This window comes from Sceloporus occidentalis, unplaced genomic scaffold, assembly GCF_023333645.1.
Source record: "Sceloporus occidentalis isolate IW3139 unplaced genomic scaffold, rSceOcc1.0.p SCAF_139, whole genome shotgun sequence".
NCBI lineage: Eukaryota > Metazoa > Chordata > Lepidosauria > Squamata > Phrynosomatidae > Sceloporus > Sceloporus occidentalis.
In genome coordinates, this window is record NW_028317119.1 from 828098 (window position 1) to 854756 (window position 26659).

Here is a 26659-nt window from a genome sequence, read left to right on the forward strand (position 1 = left end):
TATGGATTCAGTGGGACGCACTCACAGCACAGTATTTGCAGACGTTGATAGCACCTACGTCATCAGCCGGCCCCTGACCTTAAACTGTCAATGCCAATCCAGCCCTATATTAAAGTTGGAAGGCCTTACCCTCAAAATGTGAAGGGCAGAGATCACCGTAGAAAAGACCTATGACGATTTAGAAATTATTTGTGTTAGCCAGGTGTTTCATGAAGGAAGATGGTGATTGCACATCTCTAATCAACAACTTCTACTCTTACTATCAAACGTACGTGGTCAGGTAGTTGCTAAAATTTGATAAGCTTAGGGAAAAGTGAAAAGGCTGTGAGAGCGAGAATGGAATATAGTGTGGGTAGCCGTATGATATGCTGTACATGGGGCAAGAAATGGTAAAGATTTTGTTTGCAAATGGTAATGACTTAAAAGCATTTGTTTGAAGGTATGATATTTGGGTATGAGATAGTGAGCAGAAAAAAACTGGCAATCTACAAAGGAGAAATTAATGTTATGCGGGGTGATGACATTCTGGATGGTATTTGGGTCTTTTTGAGGGATTAACAAGATTTTATGCAGATATACAGCCATGAGGTGGCTGACTAGTGCAGTTTTGATTAGACAATCACTTATCTCTAGAGCATTGAATACCTGTAATACAGAACAATTTCAAAATTCAACACTAGTACATCCAGATCAGCGAGCAAAAGCCTTGGTAAAGTAGTAAATGAATACAGGGTTCTTGCATAAATTATAAATCAGGCCAAGGTCGTGTTCTCAAATAATCAAAGTCGTATATCACGCTATCATGAACAATCAGTATTATGTCATTAATGGGAATATAAAGGGCAAGTAATAGGAACCAGCTAAAATGGCAATTTACCTACTCTGAGTCATAGGCAGGTTTAAATAGTCTTCCTGAACATGCATCAGATCTGCACAATAATGGTTGTCATGCGTAAACTCACTGGGATGCAGCCAACAATTATGTGCTACAGTTTAGACACTGCTGGATAGCGGGACGTTAGTACAAGTTTGCCTGGCTGCATACCATTTACAAATGATCTCTTTTGTGACCTTCCTGGAAAGTCATTGGTCATAAAGGGTTAAGAATTACTTTGACCAGTTCATTTTTCTAGGTTTAGCCTTCATGGTAGCCAACAGGCTTTTCAATTAGGTTTAAATGAGACAGGTTTCCCTGGCTATGAAGGAAGTTTGTCTTTGTTCATTGGATTGGGTTTTGTGAATCTTAGCATGTACAAATATGTCTTGCAGTATATTTTCTCCATTTCAGAATTTCTGTTATTATGGAACAATTTAGTGCCTATATATTTCAACATTTTTATCAGCCATCCATGGGCCAGGTCTTGCAGAGCTACTGGAAGCAAAAAATGCAAATCTTAAATGGACACTCCAGCCATCAAATGCAATTTACTGCATAAGATAGTTGTGTGGTCCCTTTAAATTTTTGTGTGGTACTTTTGCAAATCCACAAAGTGATTCTGAAGAATCCTCCCATATCCTCCCTTCGGGCATTTAGCCAAATGATGTACTCCCCTTTAGTTAGCACCATAGGTGCCTCTGCTAAATACCCATGTGCATTGAGATTAAGTCCTCAATGCACATGTGTAAAATCTTCTCATTGATCTTAATGGGCGCACCATCCTGCCACTGATTGGCTGCTTGAAGCTGTCTATCAAGAAATGTCAGGTCATTGAGGAAGAAGGTGTTTCGCAGCAGGGCTTCTCCTACTGTCTGGTGTCAGGTAAGTGCTTTACTTAGTCAGGTAAGTACTTTAATTTGATTCTTCTATAGTAGAGGTGTCCAGAACATTTGACTGTCGCTTTGAAAGGCTCACAGTGACTATTTCAGTTGATAGTTTTATTATAGCCATGAGTAAAAAATCTATGAAAAATTTGATTCACCAGTAAAATCACCCTTTTCACATCCCTAGTACTCCAGTCTGTGTATTTTTTCTTTGTTCTTCTCTTGGTATTCCAACAGAAAGTATAAAATGGATGACATGGGCTGGAATGACGTCAGTAATGGGGATTGAGACAATTTTGTTGTTTTTCTTCTAATAGCTCCTTTAACCCCTTGACTACAATGGAAGTGCCTGTAATGGCATAAAAAATATTCCATTGCCTGGCTACGATCGCTTTCTTCTCCCAAACGGTGTTGCTGTAATGCCTTGACGTCAAGGCATTCAGCAATGCCATAATCTGCAGCAGAGGCCCTGCCAATGTGCGCCATATTAAATATGTGCATCAATGTGCGCCATATTAAATATGTCTCTGGCCACCTGTTTAAAAGAAGTTAGGAGGAGATCAAAGAACCTCAGGAGAGCAAGTCACAAGTGCCATTATGAGGGATTTTGCCTCTCTTAAGATTCAGGCCCTCCAGAGATCTATGAGCTCACCGTGCAGGTTAAATACAGGTACTGCATTCAACCGTTAAAGTCAATGGAGCCCAACTTACTAATCACAATGTTATTAGTAAAATAAATAAAACAACGCAAAAAAAATTGTTACAAAGCATAAAAAATATGGCCACTAATGTCACCATCAGGGGAATCCATCCAGTTCCAACAAATTTAAAAAATGGCCAAATATATATAATATTTTTATATATATAGATATACCGATCTGCCATGACTTTATAGCCACCTACCTAATATTGTTTAGGTCCCCCTTTTGCCACCAAAACAGTCCTGACCCGTTTAGGGATCAACTTCACTAGACTGATCAGGGTGTACTGGGGTATCTGGCACCTGATCCTTTCGGTCCTGTAAGTTGCGAGGTGGGGCCTCCATGAATACATCCTTGAGCCATGTGCTCTCCAGGTAAGTGACACGCACTCGGCCATCCACATGATGTAAAAGAAAACACGATTCATCAGACCAGGCCACCCACCTTCTTCTATTGCTCCGTGGTCCGGTTATTTTGCTCACGTGCCATTTGTAGGTGCTTTTGCAGTGGACAAGGGTCAGCATGGGCACACTGGCTGGTTTGCGGCTACGCAGCCCATACGCAACAAACTGCAATGCACCATGTGTTCTGACATCTTTTTATGAGAACCAGTATTAACTTTTGCAGCATTGAGCTACAGTAGCTTGCATGTTGGATTTGACCACATGGACTAGCCTTCGCCCCCCACGTGCCTTAATGAGCCTTTGACGCCCATGACCCTTTCACCAGTTCTCCGCTTTTCCTTCCTTGGACCACTTTTACCTGGCGCTGACCACTACAGACTGGGAACACCCAACAAGAGGTGCAGTAGTCTAACCTTCACAATTTGTTTAGTTTATTTTTATGAGCAAGTCCTAAAATTAGCACTATATCTTCAGAAAAATACTCACACAGAGTTAAAACACTGGCATTTGAAATATCTATGTAGTGTCTTGTTTTCAAAAATGTGTGATTAGATAAGGAAAATTGAATTGGCAGGTTTCAAAGATTGTCCAGATGTCAAAATTCCAAAAAAAACATGGCCTTTTAGCCCCAAACAACCTGATACCCATGAGTATCACTATTACTACAACAAAGTTTAACAAAGGCTGGTAGTAGAATTAATGCATTGAAAGAGTTAAACTACTAACATCTGAATTACCCTGGAGTGTCAAGTTTTCAAACATATATGGTTTGATGGAGGTAAATTGAACTGATGCCCCAAATAGCACATGGGGGCAGAATGACCAGTTTTGAAAAAATGGTTTTGAAATGGCAATATACTGCTTATACTTATTGCCCTTTAACTTGCAAAAAAAATAGAAACATGGGGTATTTCTAAACACAGGACAAAAATTAGAATCTAGTTAGCAGTTTTTCTCATAAAAATCACAAAACAATTTCACCATATTTTATATGGTTTTTATAGTAAATTATATGATGTGATTAAAATAATGGTATCAAAAGAAAGTCCTTTTTGTCGTGAAAATATATATAACTTTGTCATTGTCATAAAGGGTACAAAAAACTGTTTTGTCCTTAAGGGTTTAACAATGACAGCACTTGACCAATAGTAGCAGAAGGGCTCCTGGAATTAAAGATTCCAAATTGTTAGTATATTTCCATAGTGTAATATTATGTTATACTATATGCAAAAAATTAAGTGACTTCTAGCTTATTATGTTTTGTTCACCAATTATTATTATTGTTTTATATAGCGCCATCAAATTCCGTAGCGCTGTACAATAATGCACAAGCCTATGAGTTAAATGTTCATCTAAACTAATCTATAAAATACACAATATGTGAGAGAAAAGGACAATAATGTCCTAAAGGCGTGCTCTTCAAGGACTTCTCAATCCCATATCAGAGCTGTAGACATAAGAGAGATGGCATCTTCTACGTCTTAAAAAGAAATACTGAGGCTGGATGTCTCTTACAAGACATGAATACACAGAATCATTTTGAGTGACAGTAGAAGATGCCAACTCTCTTAAACTTTCATCCAGACTTAGGCCTAATACATTTTCCACAAATGAGAAAATACAGAGATCAAATTTCTTCATTAGTTTCATTTACTTTTTGCTTTGGGAGATGTATATATACTTAAGCACATAACTGAATATTCAATGCGCTATCATTGTAATCATAATAAAATATTACATTACTTGAAGTGCGGTGGATAGCGGTGTTTCTATAGTTTCTTTGAATGATTTCTATTACTCCCTCACCCCTTCGCGCTTAACTCCATAACCTGCATCATAAACATGTATTTTGCAGTTGAAAGCTGGAATTTTCTAAATCCACATGATCCCGTGCACCTAAGGAGAATGACGGCAGAGCTCGAAGCTCTGTGATAGTCAGGGCATTCTGTTTTAGGTGACACAAAATCACAACTACTCATTGGTCTAAAGTGGCCGAGAATGAAGCCACGTTGTGTAGCAGCTCTCTGATTATACACATTATCATGTTGTGAATAAAGAGCACAATGCCACGCCACAGGGTACGTGATTACGCTGGTAAAGAAATTGCATGTCTTGAGTGTGTGAGCTCTGAGTGCCTTTAAACAGACAAGAGTGCAGTCAAATGACTCTCCATAATTGCAGACCCCCAAAGAGTGTATTGCTCTGTATTAAGGAACAACAAATCATCATTGAGAAAGAGAGAGCTGAAAGAGGCTTATTTTTCACTGGAGACTGAATATCTAGTAGTCATCCAGGAAGTGAATGCTTAATTTTGATGTGATTTCCTTTGCTATTGAATTTGGTTTGTTTTTTTACTTTATTTTACTGTGCCCCTTAATGGCTTTATATCTATTTAATATATGACAGATACATACTGTATGTATATGGTAGACATTAATTACCATGCAGGCTAAAATCACTTAGAGAACAAAAAAAACAGTTGTAACAGCTGAGGAGGTTTAAGATTTTGTAAATTTAGGTATTCAGACTAGGTCATTTGAGAACATAAAGTTGATAGTTGAGGAAGTTGTAGGAAGCCAATGAATTTTCAGCTTCTGTTCAAAGTCACCATACGTGACTTGCATGCCAAATGTACGTGTATTCTGTACGGCATTGCTGGACCGATAGATATCTGATAATAGCTATTTATGTAACCGAGAGAGACATTTAGAAGAAGAAGAATGTATTTAACATATTCAATTTATGAACCTTCTGCTGTTAATGAACAGATTCTTGTAATTTTAGGGCTATAATACTGTGATTTACTTGAATATATTGAAACATCAGTAAAAGAAAGAGGAGCATTGGGAGGAACGAGAGGAATTTTACCCACTATAGAATATATATTTGAATAATTTTTGAAAGGGATTAGGGTACTCAAAAAGGCTGTTTGCTTTTTTAATCATTAACTATATCATTACAGAGTAGAAGGAAAGACACATTTATTATACTGAATGATTAAATTGTGTTCAATCCTGTTCTGTATGTTCATAGGTGACTCGTCTGTAGGAAAGAGCGCGCTGATACAGCTGTTCCGGAACAATGGCAGTCATTTCTTGAAAAGTTACACCATGGTATGTGACCCATCTTCTTCTGTATCAGTGATATAATACGACATGTTCATGGGCTATGTCAGGGGTTGACAAATTTTGGTTTAGATTTAGGAGCCAGCCAAAAAATGTAGGAGCTAGTCAACCCCCCACCCCTCCCCAATTAAGTTTTTATTTTAATATATTTAAAGTTTTGGTCATATCTCCCCTCTCCCTTCTGTCTTCTAAGGCAATGCTCCACCATCATATTTTCCCTTGATATATATCTAGTATTGATCAATACATGTAATATGTGTCAAATAGATATTAATGATATTCCCTTTAATAAAGGATTTATAAATTAGTGATACCAATCTATTTAATAAACTGATAAATCAATACATTAAACTATTAGTAAATCAAGCTACTAATAAATTGATAAATATTAATAGCTAAATAAATTGTAACTAGCATACACCATACAGTAACAGACACTAATGCACATGCATGCTAACACCATACACTAATACACACATACTCTATGCTGACATACAGTCACAGAGCAACACACACACCATACGCTCATGCACATTAACGCCACACTCTTATACACATGCACACACTATCCAACAACATACACCAATACACACTGACTCTAGCACTGTACACACACTATTCATATATATTTACAAAAGACTGACTCTGACACTATGCATACATATAAACTGATGCTACAGTCCATTACACAAACTCTGACTCCAGCTCTACATATACATACAGACCGACTCTAAAACTATAGCAGACACATAAACATACGCCCTCGCCCTCTTATTTCCTCAGACCTGTCTGCATTGTGTGCAAGTTGTCTGCCAATGCCTTCCGGGTGCTGTGTGCCTGCGGTACTTGCCTTAGCATCCCCCTGTAGCCAAGCAGGGGAGGTGGCTGGGCCTGATACGCAAGTACCAGGCATACCGACTAGGAGCCCAGGGCTATGTTGTTATCTAGAATCCTATGACGTTTGTCCATAACATATTACAGTGGAAGTAAAACATGATACGAAAGGAAAACAATGTAAATGGCATTCATAATGGATTTTTAGACTAAACTAAAATTTTCCCCATAAAGTAGTCAGATATTTCTCACTGTGATGTTTGTGTAATGTTTTAGATGTGTAGCGCTTGCTTCAAAATAATTTCAGATGTCATTGACTTTATGAAGGCCCCTCTACTGTTAAGCTTCCATGTCAATTTTGCATACCTTTGCCACATCCTTATGGCTTGGCCAGCAGCTGACCTTATCACCCGTCTCCTGCAGACCACAAGCATGGATGTTGTGATGAAAACTGTCCTTATTCCAGATACAGGTGACAGTGTGGTAAGTGATTGATTTCTTAAAAATGATTACGGAGGATGCCCACTCTTTCTTTTCCAAGAAGGAAGCTGTAGCAGCCTGGTAGTAAAAAAAAAAACTACAAAATTGTGCAATCAGAAAAGGGTAATTTATTTAAACCAAACTACTTGTAATTTTATTCAAGTATAAGCACAGTACGAGTTATACAAACGCATTAAAAACAAATGTAATGGACAAATTGCCAGGATGAATAGTTTTCCCCTGCTCTGATCTCACTTTTTCTCGTTGCCTTCTGATAAAACAGTCATCAGCTTCTGTCCTGGCTAAGTATTTTGATGTGTGAGTTAGCCAGGTATTAGTTTGTTATTGATTGGTGCTTCTAGAAAAGGGAAGCGGGAATAAACCAACCAGCTACCATCCAATTATTTCCTTGTATTTGTCCCAGTGGTTTTATTTATATCCATGCAACTAAACCCTAAATTATTACTTTTTTTTACTATGGAAAGGAGTAATAGCGTAAAAATTGCCGTCTTTCTTTTCTTACAAAATACTGAAGCCCATGCATGCTTCTGAGTACTGGAAACTGTTTTCTTTTGTTCCTTGACAAAAATTAAGCTGCGTTGTGTTTCACCTGGCAGTGTGCATGTGTGTGAACTCCCAATGGCTATGCATGTGTAGATAACCTGCACTGTTTCCACCTCGATCCTGACTCTCGAGTAACCATGCAGCATTTCTCTGTGAAAATATCCCTCCTGGCATTACAGGGAGTTTGCTTCTTGAAAATGAACATGCCTGAAATGTAGAATTGTGCAATTCAGCCCATTTAGTCTGCCCATTTTTCCTGATGTAAAGACCTTAATCAGCCCTTGGTCTTGCCATAGATTCAAGATAGCATTATGCCTATTACATGCATGTTTAACTTCCATTACTTTATTAGCCTCCACCACTTCTGCTGGGTTCCATTTATCTATAACCCTCTCAGTAAAGTTTCCTTATGTTACATCTAGCCTCTGAACGTCTAGTTGATGACTTCTTGTTCTAACATTTCCCCTCCTTTTGAAATAAACTTCCCTCCTGTACTTTGTTAAATCACTGTAAGTATTTAAATGTTTCTATCACATATCCCATTTCTCTTTCCTCCTCCAGGCTGTGCATATGAGACCCCTTAATCTTTCCTGATATTTTTTATCCTGCAAACCATTCACTATTTTGGTAGCCACCCTCTGAACCCTATGTCAATATCCTTTTGGAAATGGAGTCTCTAGAGCTGTACACAATAGGTGATGTCTGACCAGAGATCTGTAAAGCGGCAGAACCGTGGCTGTCTTCCTGCAATTAATGCATCTAATGCATCTAGCTATATAACCCGACACCCTGCTTGCTCTTCTCGGATGCTTTGCTGCAATACCTGCTTATTTTTAAATCCCGGGAAATTAATACTAGTCCTTTTTTTCTGTTACCAATTTTCCCTTTAAAACAGTGTTCAGGGGTGTATCAAGTGAAACTTAAACTCTTCTTTTCCTTAACCTGTGGATTCAGTATTATCAATAAAAATAAATTGGTCTGTGCTGCTGATATGTAAGGTATATCATATTACAATTTTCCCCTATAGGAACTCTTTCTCTGTGACACTCCTGGCAAAGCAATGTTTTACGACATGACAGAGATGTTGGTAAGCCCGCTTTCTTCTATTGTCTCTTTAAAAATAATCCCAAATTGGTTAAAATAACAACTTCTTTGTTAGAGTATGACTTGCAGCATCTCGTCTAGAAGGATGTTAATGGAAATCACTCATGAAGTATTCAAGTAACAATGTGCATCTTTCTTTCTTCCTATTGTTCTATAGTTAAAATTAGCTTTCATTCTTTACCACTCTATTTGTAATACAACTCTATTGAAAATTGCTGTAAACTCCTTGAGAAGGATGTTTGTGAATTGTTATTATCTCAGTAATGTTAACCCCTTTAATCCCCTATGGGCGTACTGGCGCATCCAGACTGCTAAAATGCATCACATATAGAAAAGGCCAAGCAAAACACCCTACAACCCAATATACTGGCATTTTCCAACTTGTGTCCTATAATGTCCAGAAAACCAAAAAACGTATGCATGTAGTGAGTGTACAGCCAACACACAGCCATTAATGTCTAAACTTTGGCAACAAAAGTGAGTACACCCCTAAGTGAATGGGGAGCAGGTGTGTTAAATTTGGTGTTATCGCTCTCACACTCTCTCATACTGATCACTGGAAGTTCAACATGGCACCTCATGGCAAAGAACTCTCTGAGGAACTGAAAAAAAGAACTGTTGCTCTATATAAAGATGGCCTAGGCTATAAGAAGATTGCCAAGACCCTGAAACTGAGCTGCAGCACAATGGGCAAAATCATACAGTGGTTTCACAGGACAGGTTCCACTCAGAACAGGCCTCGCCATGGTCAACCAAATAAGTTGTGTGCACATGCTCAGCGTCATATCCAGAGGTTGTCTTTGGGAAATAGAAGTATGAGTGCTGCCAGCATTGCTGCTGAAGGGGTGGGGGGTCAGCCTGTCCGTGTTCAGATCATACGCAGCACACTGCATCAAATTGGTCTGCATGGCTGTCGTCCCAGAAGGAAGCCTCTTCTAAAGAAGATACACTAGAAAGCCCGCAAACAGTTTGTTGAAGACAAGCAGACTAAGGACATGGATTACTGGAACCATGCCCTGTGGTCCGATGAGACCAAGAGGAACTTATTTGGTTCAGATGGTGTCAAGCATGTGTGGCGGCAACCAGGTGAGGAGTACAAAGACAAGTGTGTCTTGCCTACAGTCAAGCATGGTGGTGGGAGTGTCATGGTCTGGGCCTGCATGAGTGCTGCCGGCACTGGGGAGCTACAGTTCATTGAGGGGACCATGAATGCCAACATCTACTGTGACATACTAAAGCAGAGCATGATCCCCTCCCTTTGGAGACTGGACCGCAGGGCAGTATTCCAACATAACGACCCCAAACATACCTTTAAGACGACCACTGCCTTGCTAAAGAAGCTGAGGGTAAAGTTGATAAACTTGCCAAGCATGTCTCCAGACCTAAACCCTATTGAGCATCTATAGTGCATTCTCAAACGGAAGGTGGGGGAGTCAAGGTCTCTAACATCCAGCAGCTCCGTGATGTCGTCATGGAGTGGAAAAGGACTCCAGTGGCAAACTGTGAAGCTCTGGTGAACTCCATGCCCAAGAGGGTTAAGGCAGTGCTGGAAAATAATGGTGGCCACACAAAATATTGACACTTTGGGCCCAATTTGGACATTTCCACTTAGGGGTGTACTCGCTTTTGTTGCCAAGGTTTAGACATTAATGCCTGTGTGTTGAGTTATTTTGAGGGGACAGCAAATTTACCCTGTTATACAGGCTGTACACTCACTACTTTACATTGTAGCAGAGTGTCATTTCTTCAGTGTTATGACATGAAAAGATATAATAAAATATTTACAAAAATGTGAGGGGTTTACTCACTTTTGTGAGATATTGTGTATGTGTGTGTATATATATATATATATATATATATATATATATATATATATATTGTACAATGTATATAGTTTACATGGGTACACTATTCACAGGAAAGAGTTTATATTGTAGGTCAATACTTACTATACTTATATATATTCAAACCACGCAGAAAATATTTCTTATACATTCCGTTCCCATTGACCAAACACATCCAATATATTTTTTTTTTGCTAAGTGTCCTACCTGGTCCAAGAACAAGTTTATCCCACATTTCAGACCTTGTTGAGGCACCTTTGCCACAACACTGAAAGAACTTTACGGAAATGGCATCTTTTTTTTTGCAGCAATACAAAAAGCCTTTATTTTCCTGAACATAAAGCATGCGATCAAAAGGAAATTACTTTATTTAATTGTACACTACCATTCAAAAGTTTTGAGCTGCTTAGCTGTTTTTATGGAAAACAAGGACATTTCTAGCTGTGTAACATGATTGCAAAATAGTTTTCTAATCATCAATTAGCCTTATAAACTTAAACCTGGATTAGCAAACACAATGTGCCATTGGAACACCGGAGTGATGGTTGCTGAACAAGGGCCTCTATACGCCTATAAAGATATTCCATTAAAAATCAGCCGTTTCCAGCTACAATCATTTACAACATTAACAACATCCACACTGTATTTCTGATCCATTTCATGTTATTTTAATGAACAAAAAATTTGAAAAATTTCTTAGTGACTCCAAACTTTTAAACAGTAATGTATGTTCAAGGTCTGAAAATTGAACAAGGAAGCACTATTGCTCTTTCTCTGAGTAAGAACAAACTGATATCGGACGCACTTAGTATCAACTATTTGGTCTCCTCTTTGTCCCTCTTGTCACAATCATTTTAGTGAACAATTCTGTTTTTAGTATAAGCATATTTATTTGCTATGATGTATTTGGGCTAACATAATTGTTATAAAAAAAAAATGCATTGTTGTTTCATGTTTTGGGGTTTGGTATCCGTTCAATAACATTACCATTTAATTAAGTCTTACTTGCAGTATTGTAATGTGGTCTTAACCCCAACATTGAATGGGAGACACATTTTGGTGATAAGTACAGCTTCCGAATGCTTGTCCAAGTACTGTATATACCGGATGAATTTATACTGAGAAGATAATTGGTCATTTGCATGACAATTACATAACTGATGATGTTTAACACTGCATGAATATGCAATTTGCTCATTTGAATGCTCTGAGAATGGAAGTAATTTTGTTCTGAAAACTTTTTTTTTTTTTACCCGAAAGCCTAGCGATATCTCTTCATTCCATAATTTTCTCTGTTTTTTTGCGGTTCAGACCTACTCTACTGATTTTAACACTTTTGTTAAATATAAACATATATTCTTATTACCTTTAAATGCCAAGACCTTTCCTGGAACACTTTTTGCCTTTTGCCAGGACCCCTTAATTGTCATGTGACACAGAAAAAGCTTCTTAAAAGTTTGTGTTTTTAAATTGTCCAGATGAAATAATAACGTTGACAGGTCGGCTTAGATTTATTTGCTTAACATACAATTAATGTTCTGAGTAGACCAGCACCATTAAGTCGAACATAAAGCAATGGAAGTGGGAACACTACTGGGTGCCATATGTAGCCATTTGTTTTGTCGTATCATGGGATTAGTACCTTGCTAAAGATTGGCCACCCATTATACTGATCAGACCTGGTTCCTTTCTACAACTACTTCTACTATTAATACTCCTCATGAAACCCTCTCTCAAATAAGAACACACTCTTTGGATAACTCATATTTTCTTGCCTTTAGTGGGACCAACCTGGTGTTCTTTGTGTAGTGTTTGACATTACAAATGAGATCTCCTTCAGTAACTGCATTAAGTGGTTGCAGAAAGTAAAGACCAAGACCTCCAGCCCTCATGTACCTGGTTGGTGACAGAGAAGTATTCTTGACTTATGGCCCACACACAGCCGTGGCACTTTTCTTTTCTTGCTTTTACGCTTTACCTCTTACTGAGGTGGCAACCCCGACTGTACTATAATACCTGACCGTGTCTTAGGACTCTTTCCTTCTTCCTGTAGCTCCCCACTGGTTTAAATATGTGTGCTTCATTCATATACACGTACAGTACAGTGTACCGCAGTGCAAGGAAACCACTTCACAGCCTGCTTATCTGTATTTCAGATTCTGTCTATTTCCTGTTTCATTCTTCTAATTTTCTACATGTCTGTTTTATTTTTTCCATCCTTTATTACTTTTTCTAAACACATCTCCTGCTGTTCTTTATGCTGAAGTAAATCTTTCACTCTCTTAGGTTAACTTTGCTCCCTTCTATGTTTTCAGCTCTATTTAGATCTTTTCCATATCATTATATATGTTTTCCTTCCCAAGATCTCCCTCATTATCTCTATTGTTCCCCATACCTATACTCAGGCCCGGACTGGGACAAAAAATAGGCCCTGGCATTTAAGCCCAAGCAGCCCATTTTTATTTATTTATTGTTAAAGCCCACCCTTCATGTACCATCTTTGCATTTACTCATTCACACAAATCATTAACACATTCATTAATGCAGTCTCACAAATCATTCAAGCAATTCATCCACACATGAATTAATTAATTGTCATACGCATTCACACAGTTCATCTACACATTTATTCATTCATTCTCATACGCATTCACACTACCCCCTCTCCCCATCTTATCTGCCCCTTCTCACTATGTTCCCCCTTTTCACTATGTACCCCCACTCACTATCTATCCCCTCTCCCCATTTCTCACTATCTAACCCCCCTGGTGGGGGCTTCCCGGCCCCTTAGAGTGGCGGACCCGGTCGCAGTTGCAGCAGGCTTAAGGGGCAGGTGCCCCTTATGCCCTGCATTAATGCGGCCGTAGAGGCCGGATAGGCCCAGTCAGTTCGGTCCTGACTGGGCCTATTTTAAGGTAGGGGCCTGGAGCTGCAGCTCCATCAGCCCCTAAGTCAATCCGGCCCGATGGCCAGTCCGGGCCTGCCTATACTCAATGTCATTACTTTTCAGACCCTGTTTATTTGAAATTGATTTCTGTTTTGTTTCACTGTTAGGTGTGCTAGTGGGTAACAAAACTGATCTGTCTGCCTGCAGAACCGTGACAAAGACAGAGGCTCAGGAATTGGCAATGAAACATGGTTTGGAGTATTTCGAGACTTCTGTGGTAATGGTTTTAGATGTATATTGTGTAATATTAGTATTATTAACAAAGATCTAATACAATAAATAAGGACTTGTTAGATTTGAAGGTGCAACTTCCTATAAGCGTACATTCTTTAATAGTTCTTTTTATAATGCCAACCTCTTCCAAAGTAGGATAATGGAGATTTTAGTCAAGCATCGAAAGTTCGAGAATTCATATCTGCTGTATGGTAAAAGTAGTTTATAATCCAAGCCAAACCCCAAAATGTATGTACACTGTAGATCAAGGATGATATTTCTTTAAATGCTTAATGTAGCTATTGACTGCTTACATTTAGAAACCGTACTTTGATTAATAAGAAAAATAAAACCCAATACATTTTTGCCAGTAAGATATGGGTTCCATGCAGTTGGAGGATAACAGTTCTTTAAAGTATCAGTTCCTTCCCATCTCACATTGCTAATGAATGTGGTGATAACCGCAAACTGACTTTAATTTGATATTTTTTGTATTTATTAATATATTTTACATAACATTCTATGTAAAGCTTATTGCAAGGCTCTCTACGAACAGTACTTGATCAAGGGAAACGAGCAGGCTTTTAGTGTGAATACTTTACAGAACACTGTGTGAGATGTCTAGATAACCACACTATTGGTATTGCTAACATTTAATTTACAGTATCCTGTCCCTGACACCCCTGTAAAGAAGAATGCATATTAAAATAATATGTGGGTACTTTAATGTGCATTCTTCAGAAACAAAAAAAGCTTTAAAAAAACCTTAACTGAGACAGAAATTGTCATCCGCCTCCTCCTCCTCCATGGTTGGCTTACAGGAAAGCCCCGATCTCTTGCATTGCGGCTAGCATAGGAGTGAGGAAAGGGGGAAAGCATATTGGGGGGGGGGGTCTGCAGAACCCCCCCCATGCATTTCAAAAAGGAGACTATAAAAATTTAAAGGACCCATGCAGCTATAATATGCATTAAATTACATCTGATGGATGGAGTGTCCCATTTAATAAGAAAATGTATATGTTTTAATTCTGTTGGTTAAACAGGATCCCCCTATTCCTCATGAGTCTCCACTCTACGTGATTGTATGAAATGCATGAGATTGTGTGTGACTTGCTGCTTCTTGACTTTCTTGCAGAAGGAGTTGGAAAACTTCGAGCAACCATTTCAGGCGCTGGCTAAGGCATTTTATCACTTGTACCATGAAAGAGTGGAGAACTTCAAATCCTTGGTGTAACATGCTGGTCAACATGCTCTTGAAATAAATATCAATTTATTACAATGCAGCCCTTAGATTAAAGTTCAGTTAAGTTGAAGTGGTGCATACTGTTACATATAAAAAAACAGCACCTCTTGGTCCTGAAGTTATTAATGCTCATTGGTGACAAATAAATGTTTTTTTTTCTTCTTATCAAAAAGAGTCTTAATTTAATAGATAGCTTCTTTGGCTTGTTTAAGTATTGTTATAGATATTGGCAGGACATGAAATTTATCTAAATGCTCAAGATCGTTTAGAAGTGATCCTTTGACAACTGTTGCTAGACAAGCAGCGTTGTTTGCAAGGAGACAACAATCTGTATTTCTAGCATTGCCTTGTTTCACTGAAAGAAGGTGATTATTTCACTTAAAAAAATAAAAATAGTGTCGCTGGTAAAGATTGAATTATTTATGCACATTGACAGGCTGGCAACATATTGAATGACATAAATACAGTGTCAGACCCTCAACATGTGAATGACATATGCAGTGTCAAACTTCCAGCACAATGAATGTTTTATTTAGTCTCAGACCTCAGCAGATGTAATGATATATAGGTAGTGCCAAATTGAGATACTCACTTCATAGCATGATGTACACCTTCGGATTTATGATGTTGAAACAGAATGACACATGTGGACTCATTCTCTTCCTGATATTACAAATCCTTTTTTGTAGTGTGCCACAGTGTCAGAAGATGGAGTGACCCACCTTCTCAGTGTCACACTAACCATTTATGCGATGACACATTTATAAAAGATGGGAGTCTAGGGTGGGTTGGAGCATCCCAATGTATACATTTAATGGAAACATAGAATGTGTCGGCAGAACTATTCAGCCCAACTATTCTGCCCAATATCTGAATACTTTCCTTAGTCCTTGGCCGTATTTTATATCTAGGATAGCCATATGCCGTCCCATACATGCTTACACTCCTTCACTGTATTAACCGCTACTGAGAGGGTACTGGATGCATATTTCCTAATATTACTTTTAAACCATTGTCCTTCTAATTTAAGACTATTTCCTCCTGTTGAGGTAGCTAGAAATACTGTTGATTACCTTTATGTATTTTTTTTTTTTAAATCTGTCATATTCCCCCTGTCACTTCTTTCTTTCAATCTCTACATGTTAAGATTCTTTAACATTTCCTGGTAAATTTTATCCTGCAATACATGAGCCAGTTTAGAAGCCCTTCTCTGAACTCTCTCCAAACTATCTATATTCTTCTAAAGATACTGTCTCCGGTACTGTACACATTACTCCAAGTAAGATCTCACCAGTGCTCTGTAAAATGGCATGTGTACTTCTCTCTACTGCTCATACCTCTCCCTATACAGCCAAACATTCTGCTAGCATTTCCTGCTGCTTCATTGCATTGTCTGCCTACCTTTAAGTCCTCTGAAAAAATTACCCCTAAATCCCTTTCTCACATCTTAAGGTTAGGACTGTATCAAATATTATTTACTTTGCCTTTGGGATTTTAAGCCCTAGGTACATTATCTTGCACTTATACACATTAAATATCAGTTGCCACAGCTCTGACCATTTTTATAGTTGACCTAAATTATTTGCCATTTGGCTTCTCCCTCCAGGAGCATCAACCCTGTTGCAAGAAGAACTTGATCCAAATATACTCCGTTGACTACAACCCTCTGTAGTCTGTCACTCAGCCACTGCCTCCATTCAACAATATTGAAATCCAAACTCAAAGATTGCAGTTTCTGTTCTGAAATCTAAATAATGCAATGTCTACTGCACCACCTTAGTCTATTGTTTGTATAAATCCATAACCATATGAATTACAAGTTTGCATAAAATGGTTTATTCTGATGTAGGTTATGACACGTGGTGTATAATATTAAACTACTAAGGTATTAGTACTCTTACACAATAAGATAATTCATAACATACAATTCATAACATACACAACGTACTAGTCCTAGAGTGATATATACTATAGAAGTATTCTCACATGGAGAATGTGAAATCATTTGTTGAAGAATAATATCTAACTAAGCAAGATGTTTACTGCTTATTGAAAACCTGTGATGACTTCACTCTTTATTTTTTATTTGTGTATAACCTACTCATTGTTTTGGAAATAAGGTGCCAATAAATAAAAAAGTCCTATAGATAACAAAAATGGAGTATTACAAAATTCCTGAAAACACCTTAGTTTTTATGATGGTATAGATGCACATTAGTGGTCTGTGAAACTTGTCTTTTAACCTCCAACTGTATCAATAAAATACATGTAGATTCCAAGAACATGCTAAGAAGAATGCCTTGAAGATTGGAATGTTGAACTATAAACATAACTATACTGAAAAGGATGTTATAAAAGAGCAATACTGAAATCCCTGCTACAGATGCCTGATCTGCTGGCTGTGGTTCCTATGCTAATCCTGATAGGGAAGTCTACTGATTTGGTTACCAAATGAATCGCCCGGTAGTACCAGCAGCCCAGATATAACGGATATCCCTGTTGGAACACAAAACATGCAATCTGTAAAGTGGCCTGTTATGTGATAAGCAGTGGAGAATGATAATGGATCACATGAATTCTGAATGTTTCTACTGCTTGTCCAGACGCAATGTATGAAAAGCAGCTTTGGCACAAAGTGATAAAAGTTGAGCAACTATGGTTGATGGCACCACTTTTACACTGCTTTTTATACATGGTTCCTATTTAATAATTTCTGACAATCATATCGCGATATGTCTGAAATATTGTGTTCCATCTCCAATTATGGCATTGCACTATCCCTGACAAGCAACGTGTGACATCCTTTAATTATAATGCATCTTGGGACCGGGACATTAGGCTGTAGCTTCCTCAGCCAGAACCTCATGGAATTGTTTCCTGACAAGGCCCATTCATCCTGTAACATACAGCAAAATGGCTGGGGGAGGGGAGAGAAAAATGGCAGAGAGCCTGTTTTAGCATTATACCAAACCAAACAGAAAAGTGGGGAATCTATGATTCTTAAACAAAAAAGCTACAAGCAAGGTTTAAAACAATTCATTAAGTGGTATTTACATGCAAAATAATTTTAATATGGATTATAGTAAATTACAACATTTATTTTGTCATGTTGTCCTATACACACTCTGCAATCTAGTGTAGCCTAATGTATGCCACTGCAACATGCAATACAGTGCAGGCATGTGTAAAAAACATGAAATATAGTAAATGGTAAGAGAAAAAATTAATGTACTAAATCTTCTTGCAGCAACATTGTACATATTGTAGAATTGCAACACGTCCAATGGTAAAGCATTTTTGGCACACAGATATTAATAATGTAATTAATGTTGTAGAGGAACTTGGAAGCATGCCTTTATTGTGTTTGTCCCACTCCATTTTTCCCCACAACCTTTTCACTCTGATCACCATTATTCTTCTAGTACCATGTCCACAATCCTCTTGTCGCTTTTCGCAATTTCCGTTATTGCCAATATAACTTTTCTATCTCTCCAGTCACCAGCACTACCACACTTTATTTTTATTGCTCCCTCACTACTATCTTCTGCCTTTCTCTCATCCCAGACACTTTTCACCTTCACCTATCTCTCTCTCCCCCTTCTCCAACGACCAGCTCTCAGTAATCTTGTTTCCACAAGTACTATCCCCACCTTCTCTCCCACTGTCTTCTTGTACTTTTACCAGCTGGTGATATCTGACCAAATCCTGTGCATCCTTTATTGCTCCCTTACCTTTCCTCTGCAGCTCTAGCTTTTAGGAACCTCAATAATCGTATCCACATACCCTGCCACTACTTACCTACCTCTTCCCTATCTCATAACAATGAATGCCTCCTCATTACTTGTAATTCCCTTCTAACTACTCCTTTCACTAACCTTATTGCCACATGCTTCAATAATAAAATTGAAACTGTCAGGTGTGGAATTTCTTCACAGTCTTCCTGCTGCTCTTGCTCCCTCTTTGACCCTGCATCCTCCCATACACTGAACTCACCTTCCTCTTCTACATTAAACCAATTCTCCCTTGTCACTGAAGATTAGGTTTGTACATTTCTTCTTTCCTCTTGTCCAAACACATGCCCCCTTGATCCTATCCCTTCTCACCTTACCCAGTCTCTCTAATCTACTATTGTCTCTACACTAGCTCATATCTTCAACCTCTTCTTCTCTTCTGAACCTGTCCTATCCTCCTTTAAGCATGCTATCATGGCTCCAATATTTTTTTTAAAAAACCTCCCTGACTTCCTGAACGCATTGTATACACCCAACTAAATGTCTTTACTCCAACTCTTTACTTGACTCTCTTCAACCTGAATTCTGCTCTTGACATTCCACTAAGACCACCCCTTACTAAAGTTACTAATAACCTACTCACTGCTGAGTCCAAGGGCCTCTATGTCCTGCTGGACATTTCTACTGATTTTGACACTGTGAACCACCCTTTTCTCCTTTTAAATGCTTCTTATCATACCTTCAGTGTCTCCCTCTCAGTTTGTGTACCCCAAGGATAAGTTCTAGTACCCCTTTTCTGTTATCACTTTTCACTACCTCACTTAGCAAACTAATCTGAACCTTTGGCTTTCAATACCACCTGTATGCCGATGATACCTAGATCTACCTATTCTCTCCAGATCTGTCTCCCTCTGTCTTAGATCATGTAACTAACTGCCTTGCCTTTGTCTCTAACTGGATGTCTGCATGATTCTTAAAACTTCTCATCTTTCCTTCCTCAGCAGTTTCCCCTAATGTCAATGGTGCAATTGTCTCCCTGTCCCCTCACTCTCACTGCCTTAAGTGTCATCCTTAACCTCTCATTCACCCCCACCACCAGTCTATCTTAAAAAAAAGTGCTCTTTCTTAAAAACATGCATTCATCTCTTCCTAATACAAGATGCCATTAAGTCCCTCCTATCTCCCGCCTTAACTATTGTAATCCTGTCTGCTTTCCATCATACCTGTCTTGCCGCTCTACAATGTACGGTGCTTCCAGACGTATATTTCTCACCCACCTCTTTACTAACAACTCTTCCCTCTGTCAGTCTCTTCACTGGCTGACTGTGCACTTCAGGAATTATTTGAAAATTCTTACTTACTAAACTTTCAAAGCTCTTCATAGTGGTTTCCCTACTTGTGTCTCCCCACTCGTTTCCAAATGCCTTTCTACCCTGTCTTTCCTGTGCTTTGATTTCTAGTTCACCTGCACGCTTGGAAGATTTCTCAAGGCCTGCCACCATACTCTGCAATGCCTTCCCCACCTATCCATCTTTCCTCCTTCAAATAATCTCTCAAGATCCACTTCTTTAAGAATGTTTATGAACCTACACCTTAACACCCTTTCCCCATCTACCTTTCCTAGCCCCTATCCTGGCTTCTGACAACACTAACACTAGTGTGGCTGGTCCATCCCTAACAGTAGCACTTTCACCTCTTGTGTTATACACCCTAACTCCCTCTAGATTGTAAACTCATTTGAGCAGGGCCCTTCTCACTTCTTGTTTTTCTAGGTCAAATCAAAACAATAAATAACAATAATACTCCACTGTAATGAACTCAGAATGGTCTAATTGAATGAACGATTTCAATAAGTCCAAGTTGCTCCATGGGTTGCAACCTATTCCTATTATAGCTGATAGATAATTCAAAGATTTCCCATCTTTGCTGTATTATTTCTGGATCACTGGGTTTACTGAATGGAGTCCTGTAAATTTGGAAATAAAACACAGAAACAAATGGCAAATTCAGGCAAGAGCATGCAAATATGTTGTTGGTTATATAGTGAGATAAAATCTAGAACATCAGTTATTGTTATCGAAACAAATGATAACTGTGACAGAAGCCTCACAAGTCCGGACTAAAACATTCCATAATGTTACACAGATTGAGTATTAACTGTGCCAGAACTATAATCCAAATTTCCTTTAGTGTGTGACATGTCACTGTAAATGAGTGATTAAAGGAAACTGCCAGTGACATGGGATTCATTTGTTTACTGTTAACCCTTTGAGTAACACATTTTTCCTCATGGGAAGCTAGGCAAATTTTTGTAGATTGTTATGCTATTCATAGATACTCAGTTTAAGGCAAACCATGTATCCATTTACATGATATAATGTTAAAATACGGAGTAAATACATTTTCCCACTATTTCCTCAAATGCATCAAACCAATTTTTTCTAAACACCCCTTTCCCTCAGTGAATGTATCAGATATACATATGTAGTGGTACATACATGTAGATTGCACAGAAAACCCACGTATGTGATAGCACATAATATATTGCAGGGTAGGCACACATATTATCCTAAAGGAACAAAATATATGTAGAAAAGGTGCCAATTGAACGCTAGTTTATCTTTTAATGCTTGTGACCGGTCAGCACCAGTCTCTTTACTTCGGAGGAAATCTCCACGTTTAACAATAAACACAAGGCAGTAAACATAGTAACAGAAGTCTGGCGTGTACAGTTATCTACTTGAGACTTCTGCAGGTGGGGGAGGGGGTATGCTGCAGATTGCACTGAAACCCATCTATCACTTGTTATTATTTTTTCTTTAATGTTTTTTTTTTTTTAATTATTGGGATTTAACTTTAAAGTCCTGACATATAATAAGATTACGCACAGGGCATTTTATGAAAATATACCGTAATTTCTCATGATTCGGCAGTGTTGATTGTATTGGAATCCTAATGACAGCCAAAAAAAGGGAGTTGTCGTGTTGTAAAAGCATGGCAGCTTCCACAAACAGAACCATTGAAAATACCGTATTTGCTCGATTATAAGATTATAGGATGACCCCCCCAAAATTTGAATATTAGTTTAGGAAAAAAAGAAAAAGCCTGAATATAAGATGACCCTATAAGAAAAAAGTTTTACTAGTAAATATTAATTCATATGTAAACTATTTTTTCATATTTAATACAACTATGATTGAGAAAAATGCATTTTGTGTTTTTATGTCCTTTTATTTGCCAACCTACCCCCAGTTATGTACATCTGCCCCCCAGATATGCCGTATACCCCCTTATATGCCAGTCTGCCCCCAGAAATGCCTTATACCCCCTATATGCCCCTCTGCCTCCCTGATATGCCACTCTGACGCCAGATATGCCTTATACCCCCTATATGCCACTCTGCTGCCAGATATGCCTTATACCCCCTATGTGCCACTCTGCTTCCCAGATATATTTTTTAACCCTCCTATATGCCACTCTGCCCCCAGATATGCCGTATACACCCCTATATGCCACTCTGCCTCCCTGATATTCATTTTAACCCCCTATATGCCATTCTGCATCCCTGATATTTCTTTTAACCCCTATGTGCCACTCTGCCTCCCTAATATTCCTTTTAACCCCCTATATGCCACTCTTACCCTACCCCGACTTACCAGTGCATCCCTAGACTTCTCCTCGTGCTTCAGATTCCTTGGTGTCTTGTGGGGCACTGACAACCTCCACTGCTGCTGCCGGCACTTCCCCTGGGGCTTCTATGAATGAGCACCGGAAGGTCATGTGATGCCGGCACTCCGTCATAGAAGCCCCAAACGAAGTGCCCTCAGTGGAGGAGAGGAGGATCCAGGTCTCCTGCAGCGCTGTGGTGGATCTGGATCTTAGTCTTGTAGTCGGACCTCTATTTGAGTTCTGATTAGAAAATGACCTCAAATATAAGACGATGGTTATTTTTCAGAGGATTTGCTCTGAAAAAACCTTGTTTTATAATCTAGCAAATATGGTAATAACGTTCAAAGTACTTTTAAAGTTATGAATTTGAAAAGAAGACGCAATTTGATATGTTGTATATAGTTATAATAATCTGGGATGTGACAGTTACCTATTAGTTATTATAAATAATGTTGTCATCTCTTTTTTTGTTATTTAAAGTGAAATGAACACATAGTTACACAAGTAGCCTTCTACCTAACACTGTACCAGTGCATAAATCAGTGAAAGCTAATGCTCATTACCATTCCAGTCAGATGTTCTTCAGTGTTTTGAAGTGCTAGGTCTTGGCCAACATAGCGTCAGAGCTTAATGGAAATAGGCAATAATTTTAAGATATAAAAATGTAGTGTTTTGCATGAACCACCGCTATAGTTGCTGACACCAGTGGATGTTTTTTCGCCATGGCTCTGGCGTGATGCGGTTGCAGCCAAGGTAGGCTACTTAGTGGTGTGGTAATTGAATGTGTCTCAAGCCCTATCTATAATTTGTGTGTTGGTTTGTGGGTCCACTCCAGCACTCTCAGGAGATGGCAAGCCCGATAGTAATGTGTAGATCCAAGGAAGTCCCAAGCCGCCCTGTGATTTGGGTTTAACCAGCAAAGCCATAGCCAATCGGAAAGTGGGACGTGTCGCTACATCCGTCCCCACTCACACCGTTGCGCCAGAATCCAGACTTCCCCCAGGGCAAAATAAAGGAGACTTTCTCGCCACCTCTACAGATGCCCCCTTTACGCTCAACAACTTGGTAACAGGAACGACACTAAACTCATTAGATTTTATCATGATTGCCGCTCGCCCCACAATACTCCACACCTTCCAATACCACCAACTCACTAATTTTTTTCAGAAACTCACACAAAAACATAATCTCAGAAGACAATTACCTCCATTTGAAAATCTTTGTATAGGGGAGGACATCCCACCCCACGGGATATTGCGGCTCTATAGGCTCCTTACTACCGGAACGAATGCCCTGCTACCCCCCTTTGTGGGCAAATGGGAAACTTCCTTAAAGCTGTCTATCTCAGCTTCACAGTGGGAATTTTTTTAAATCAACTTATGAAAGCTCAGTCAACAACAAGACCCAAGAGATGTCTTATTAATTTTTGACCCAGTGCTACCGCACCACTGCTATGTTAAATGTTATTTTCCCTGAAAACCCTGATGTGTGTTGAAGGTGTGGTCAGACAGTCAGAACAGCACTGCATATTTGGTGGGGCTGCTCCTTCATTATCCCATATTGGACCAAAATTCATGGCACATTTCGGAAATTTACGGATCGCCCCCCGCCGTTCCTTCCGGCTGAGTGCCTACTCCACCACACACTCATCATGACTGGGGCGTATAAAAAATCATTGATTAGATACCTGCTTAATGATGCCAAGGCTCTGATCCCACTACATTGGGGAACCACTACACCTCCCTCATTCCAGGAGTGGGTAATGGATGTGGAAAGGATGAGGTCATGAAGGAAATGATTCTCAAGGCTGAGGACCAAACCGACAAATACAACCAGAAATGATTCTATTTGATGCAGTTTGTCGAGGAGCTCCAGACCCAAACCTTAATAGCTGATTATGTTGCCCATTAACTGGGCATGGCTACTTCAGTGTCTTGGCGACTAATCACATCCTCGGTGTTGTACAGACTGGTCACTCCCTCCACCTTCCCCCTATGCCAAGCCTATCTATCCCTGCCTTTCCTTTACCTCTTAGTCCCCCTTACCTGCCTCTCCCTATATGATCTTTGAATTTTACCCAGATGGTTTACTTTTCAACTTATTGATAGTTTATTTTTATGATGATTGAATATTGTGGTTTTCATAACTAATTGTCAGATTATTATCTCATTTCATTTGAGTCTGCTGTGACAGACTGTATTCATATTTTTCATTTGTATTCATATTTTTCCATTGTTTTTTCTCTGTACCCTTGTTTACTGGAAAAATAAGAAAATTCAATAAACATTGATTTATAAAAAAAAATATATAGTGTTTTAATTTTTCTTTAACATATTTAGTGTCTCATTTAACAATTAATTACAGACACAATAACAACACACAGGATGATTAACTAATCTGTAAACTAATTGGCGACTATCACAATTTTATTATCTTTAAAATATGAAGTTTAACTTGGCATTTCTTCATGCAATTGTCCTGTGTTCTTGTTATTTTGTTGTAAAATGCATTTACTAACATTTGTTATGTTTCAATGTGTAACGATTTCTACTCATCTGGTTATAAGCAGGTTAATATTCTTTTTTTTTATCTTGTGTGTTTTCTACCAAAAATTTTGTATGAATTCATATACTAAAGTATTAGTATTAATAAAAACAGTATTACCTGAAATGACTTGGACAGCCCGAGCAAACAGGGTTATGTTCTAGTAGCGGTACATATGCATTGCCAAAATTGGTCACTGTGAAATATGTAGAAATTAAGTGTTCTGTTGGTATAATGTCACAACATTATTTGGTACCATGGGAAGGGGACATTCAAGAAGCGATGGAAAAAGTAAATAGTTACATTGCCCTGAGAAATCAAAAGACTTACACAACTGAGTTGGGGGGAAAATTGGCCTTGGCACTTTTAGGGCAGCAGCCGATAAATAACTGCAGGAATTTCTGCTATAATCTTATATAATCTTACATTAACCTCTTAAACCCTGCAACAGCATAATGTTAAGAGGAAAACATAAAGGGCACCAGCCCACTAGCCATTGGTCCAGTCCATCCACTGGCCAGTTCAGGCCTAGGGTGACCCACCAGAAGATGAAGATGTGGAATGGCCTGTTAGAGTAAAGAGTTTTTGTTCTTCCTCCAGGTTTTATATATATATATATATATATATATTAAATTTCTTACAGACTTACTTACAAAGTATTACAATGGTATTCATCGTTGGTGGGGCACTAAACTGTACGTTTACAGGAATAAGCTGTGCAGTGAAAAGGAAGAATGAGAATAATGAGAATGTACATGTAATTAAAATTTGTAACAGTAATAAACACTTCATTTAAAGGTGCAAAGCACATATTGTCACTATGGATTTTGATTTAAATAAGTTAGCTGGTTACATAAGCCCAGCTTTTGTCACTAATTAACAAATGCAACATGCATTTCTACTCATTTCCATTCTGGCTACATTTAACAAACTGCTGTTCCTAGTAAAACCAACACAATCAATTCCTGACAGCATCTGGCAAAAGACACAGTCTCAGTGTAATTAGGTGAGGAAGTATCCTTGGAGCAATTTAGGAGCATCGGTATGGTTCATCAGCTCCCATGAGCCATCCTTGGGTCCAGTGTTAAAAAAAAAAACATTAGAAAGGTAAAAGTTAGTTTGGATTGGCGGGTGTTTCATGGTGTAACCGGTTCCAGATATTTGCTCCTATGTATTTTGTTCAGTGCACCATCACAATTGGTACCACATACAAAATTATTTAACAAGGTAATCTACACAAGCTATGGAACATCTACAAGCCAGAATACCTCAATATCACAGATGCTCACAGTTATAAGGATTTTATGAGCGAGTGTAACTTTAAGAAGACACATTGATAAATATATATTAGAAAACCACCACTTCCATTTGTCTCGAAGTGACAAAATCCCCTGTAAAATCACCATTCAAATTATCAGAAAACCTGTGAATATTGTTTTAATTGGTGACCAACTTCATTTAGCTTGTATATTATTTTTTAAATGCTCAGCAATAA

General features: G+C 38.5%; 1 protein-coding gene across 2 annotated transcripts; it reads left to right on the forward strand.

The window, feature by feature from the left end:
• Positions 1-5859: 5859 nt before the first annotated feature.
• Positions 5860-15211, forward strand: LOC149281084 (intraflagellar transport protein 27 homolog). Of its 2 annotated transcripts, none has more exons than XM_089499794.1 (6): positions 5860-5979; positions 7249-7308; positions 8897-8977; positions 12599-12716; positions 13872-13981; positions 15113-15211. In XM_089499794.1, the coding sequence occupies exons 1-6, from the start codon at positions 5860-5862 to the stop codon at positions 15209-15211; spliced, it is 588 nt and encodes a 195-aa protein (XP_089355920.1). The 2 variants fall into 2 exon arrangements, with proteins under 2 accessions (XP_089355920.1, XP_089355921.1); XM_089499795.1 differs by having other exon boundaries at positions 8897-8956.
• The last annotated feature ends 11448 nt before the right edge of the window (positions 15212-26659 follow it).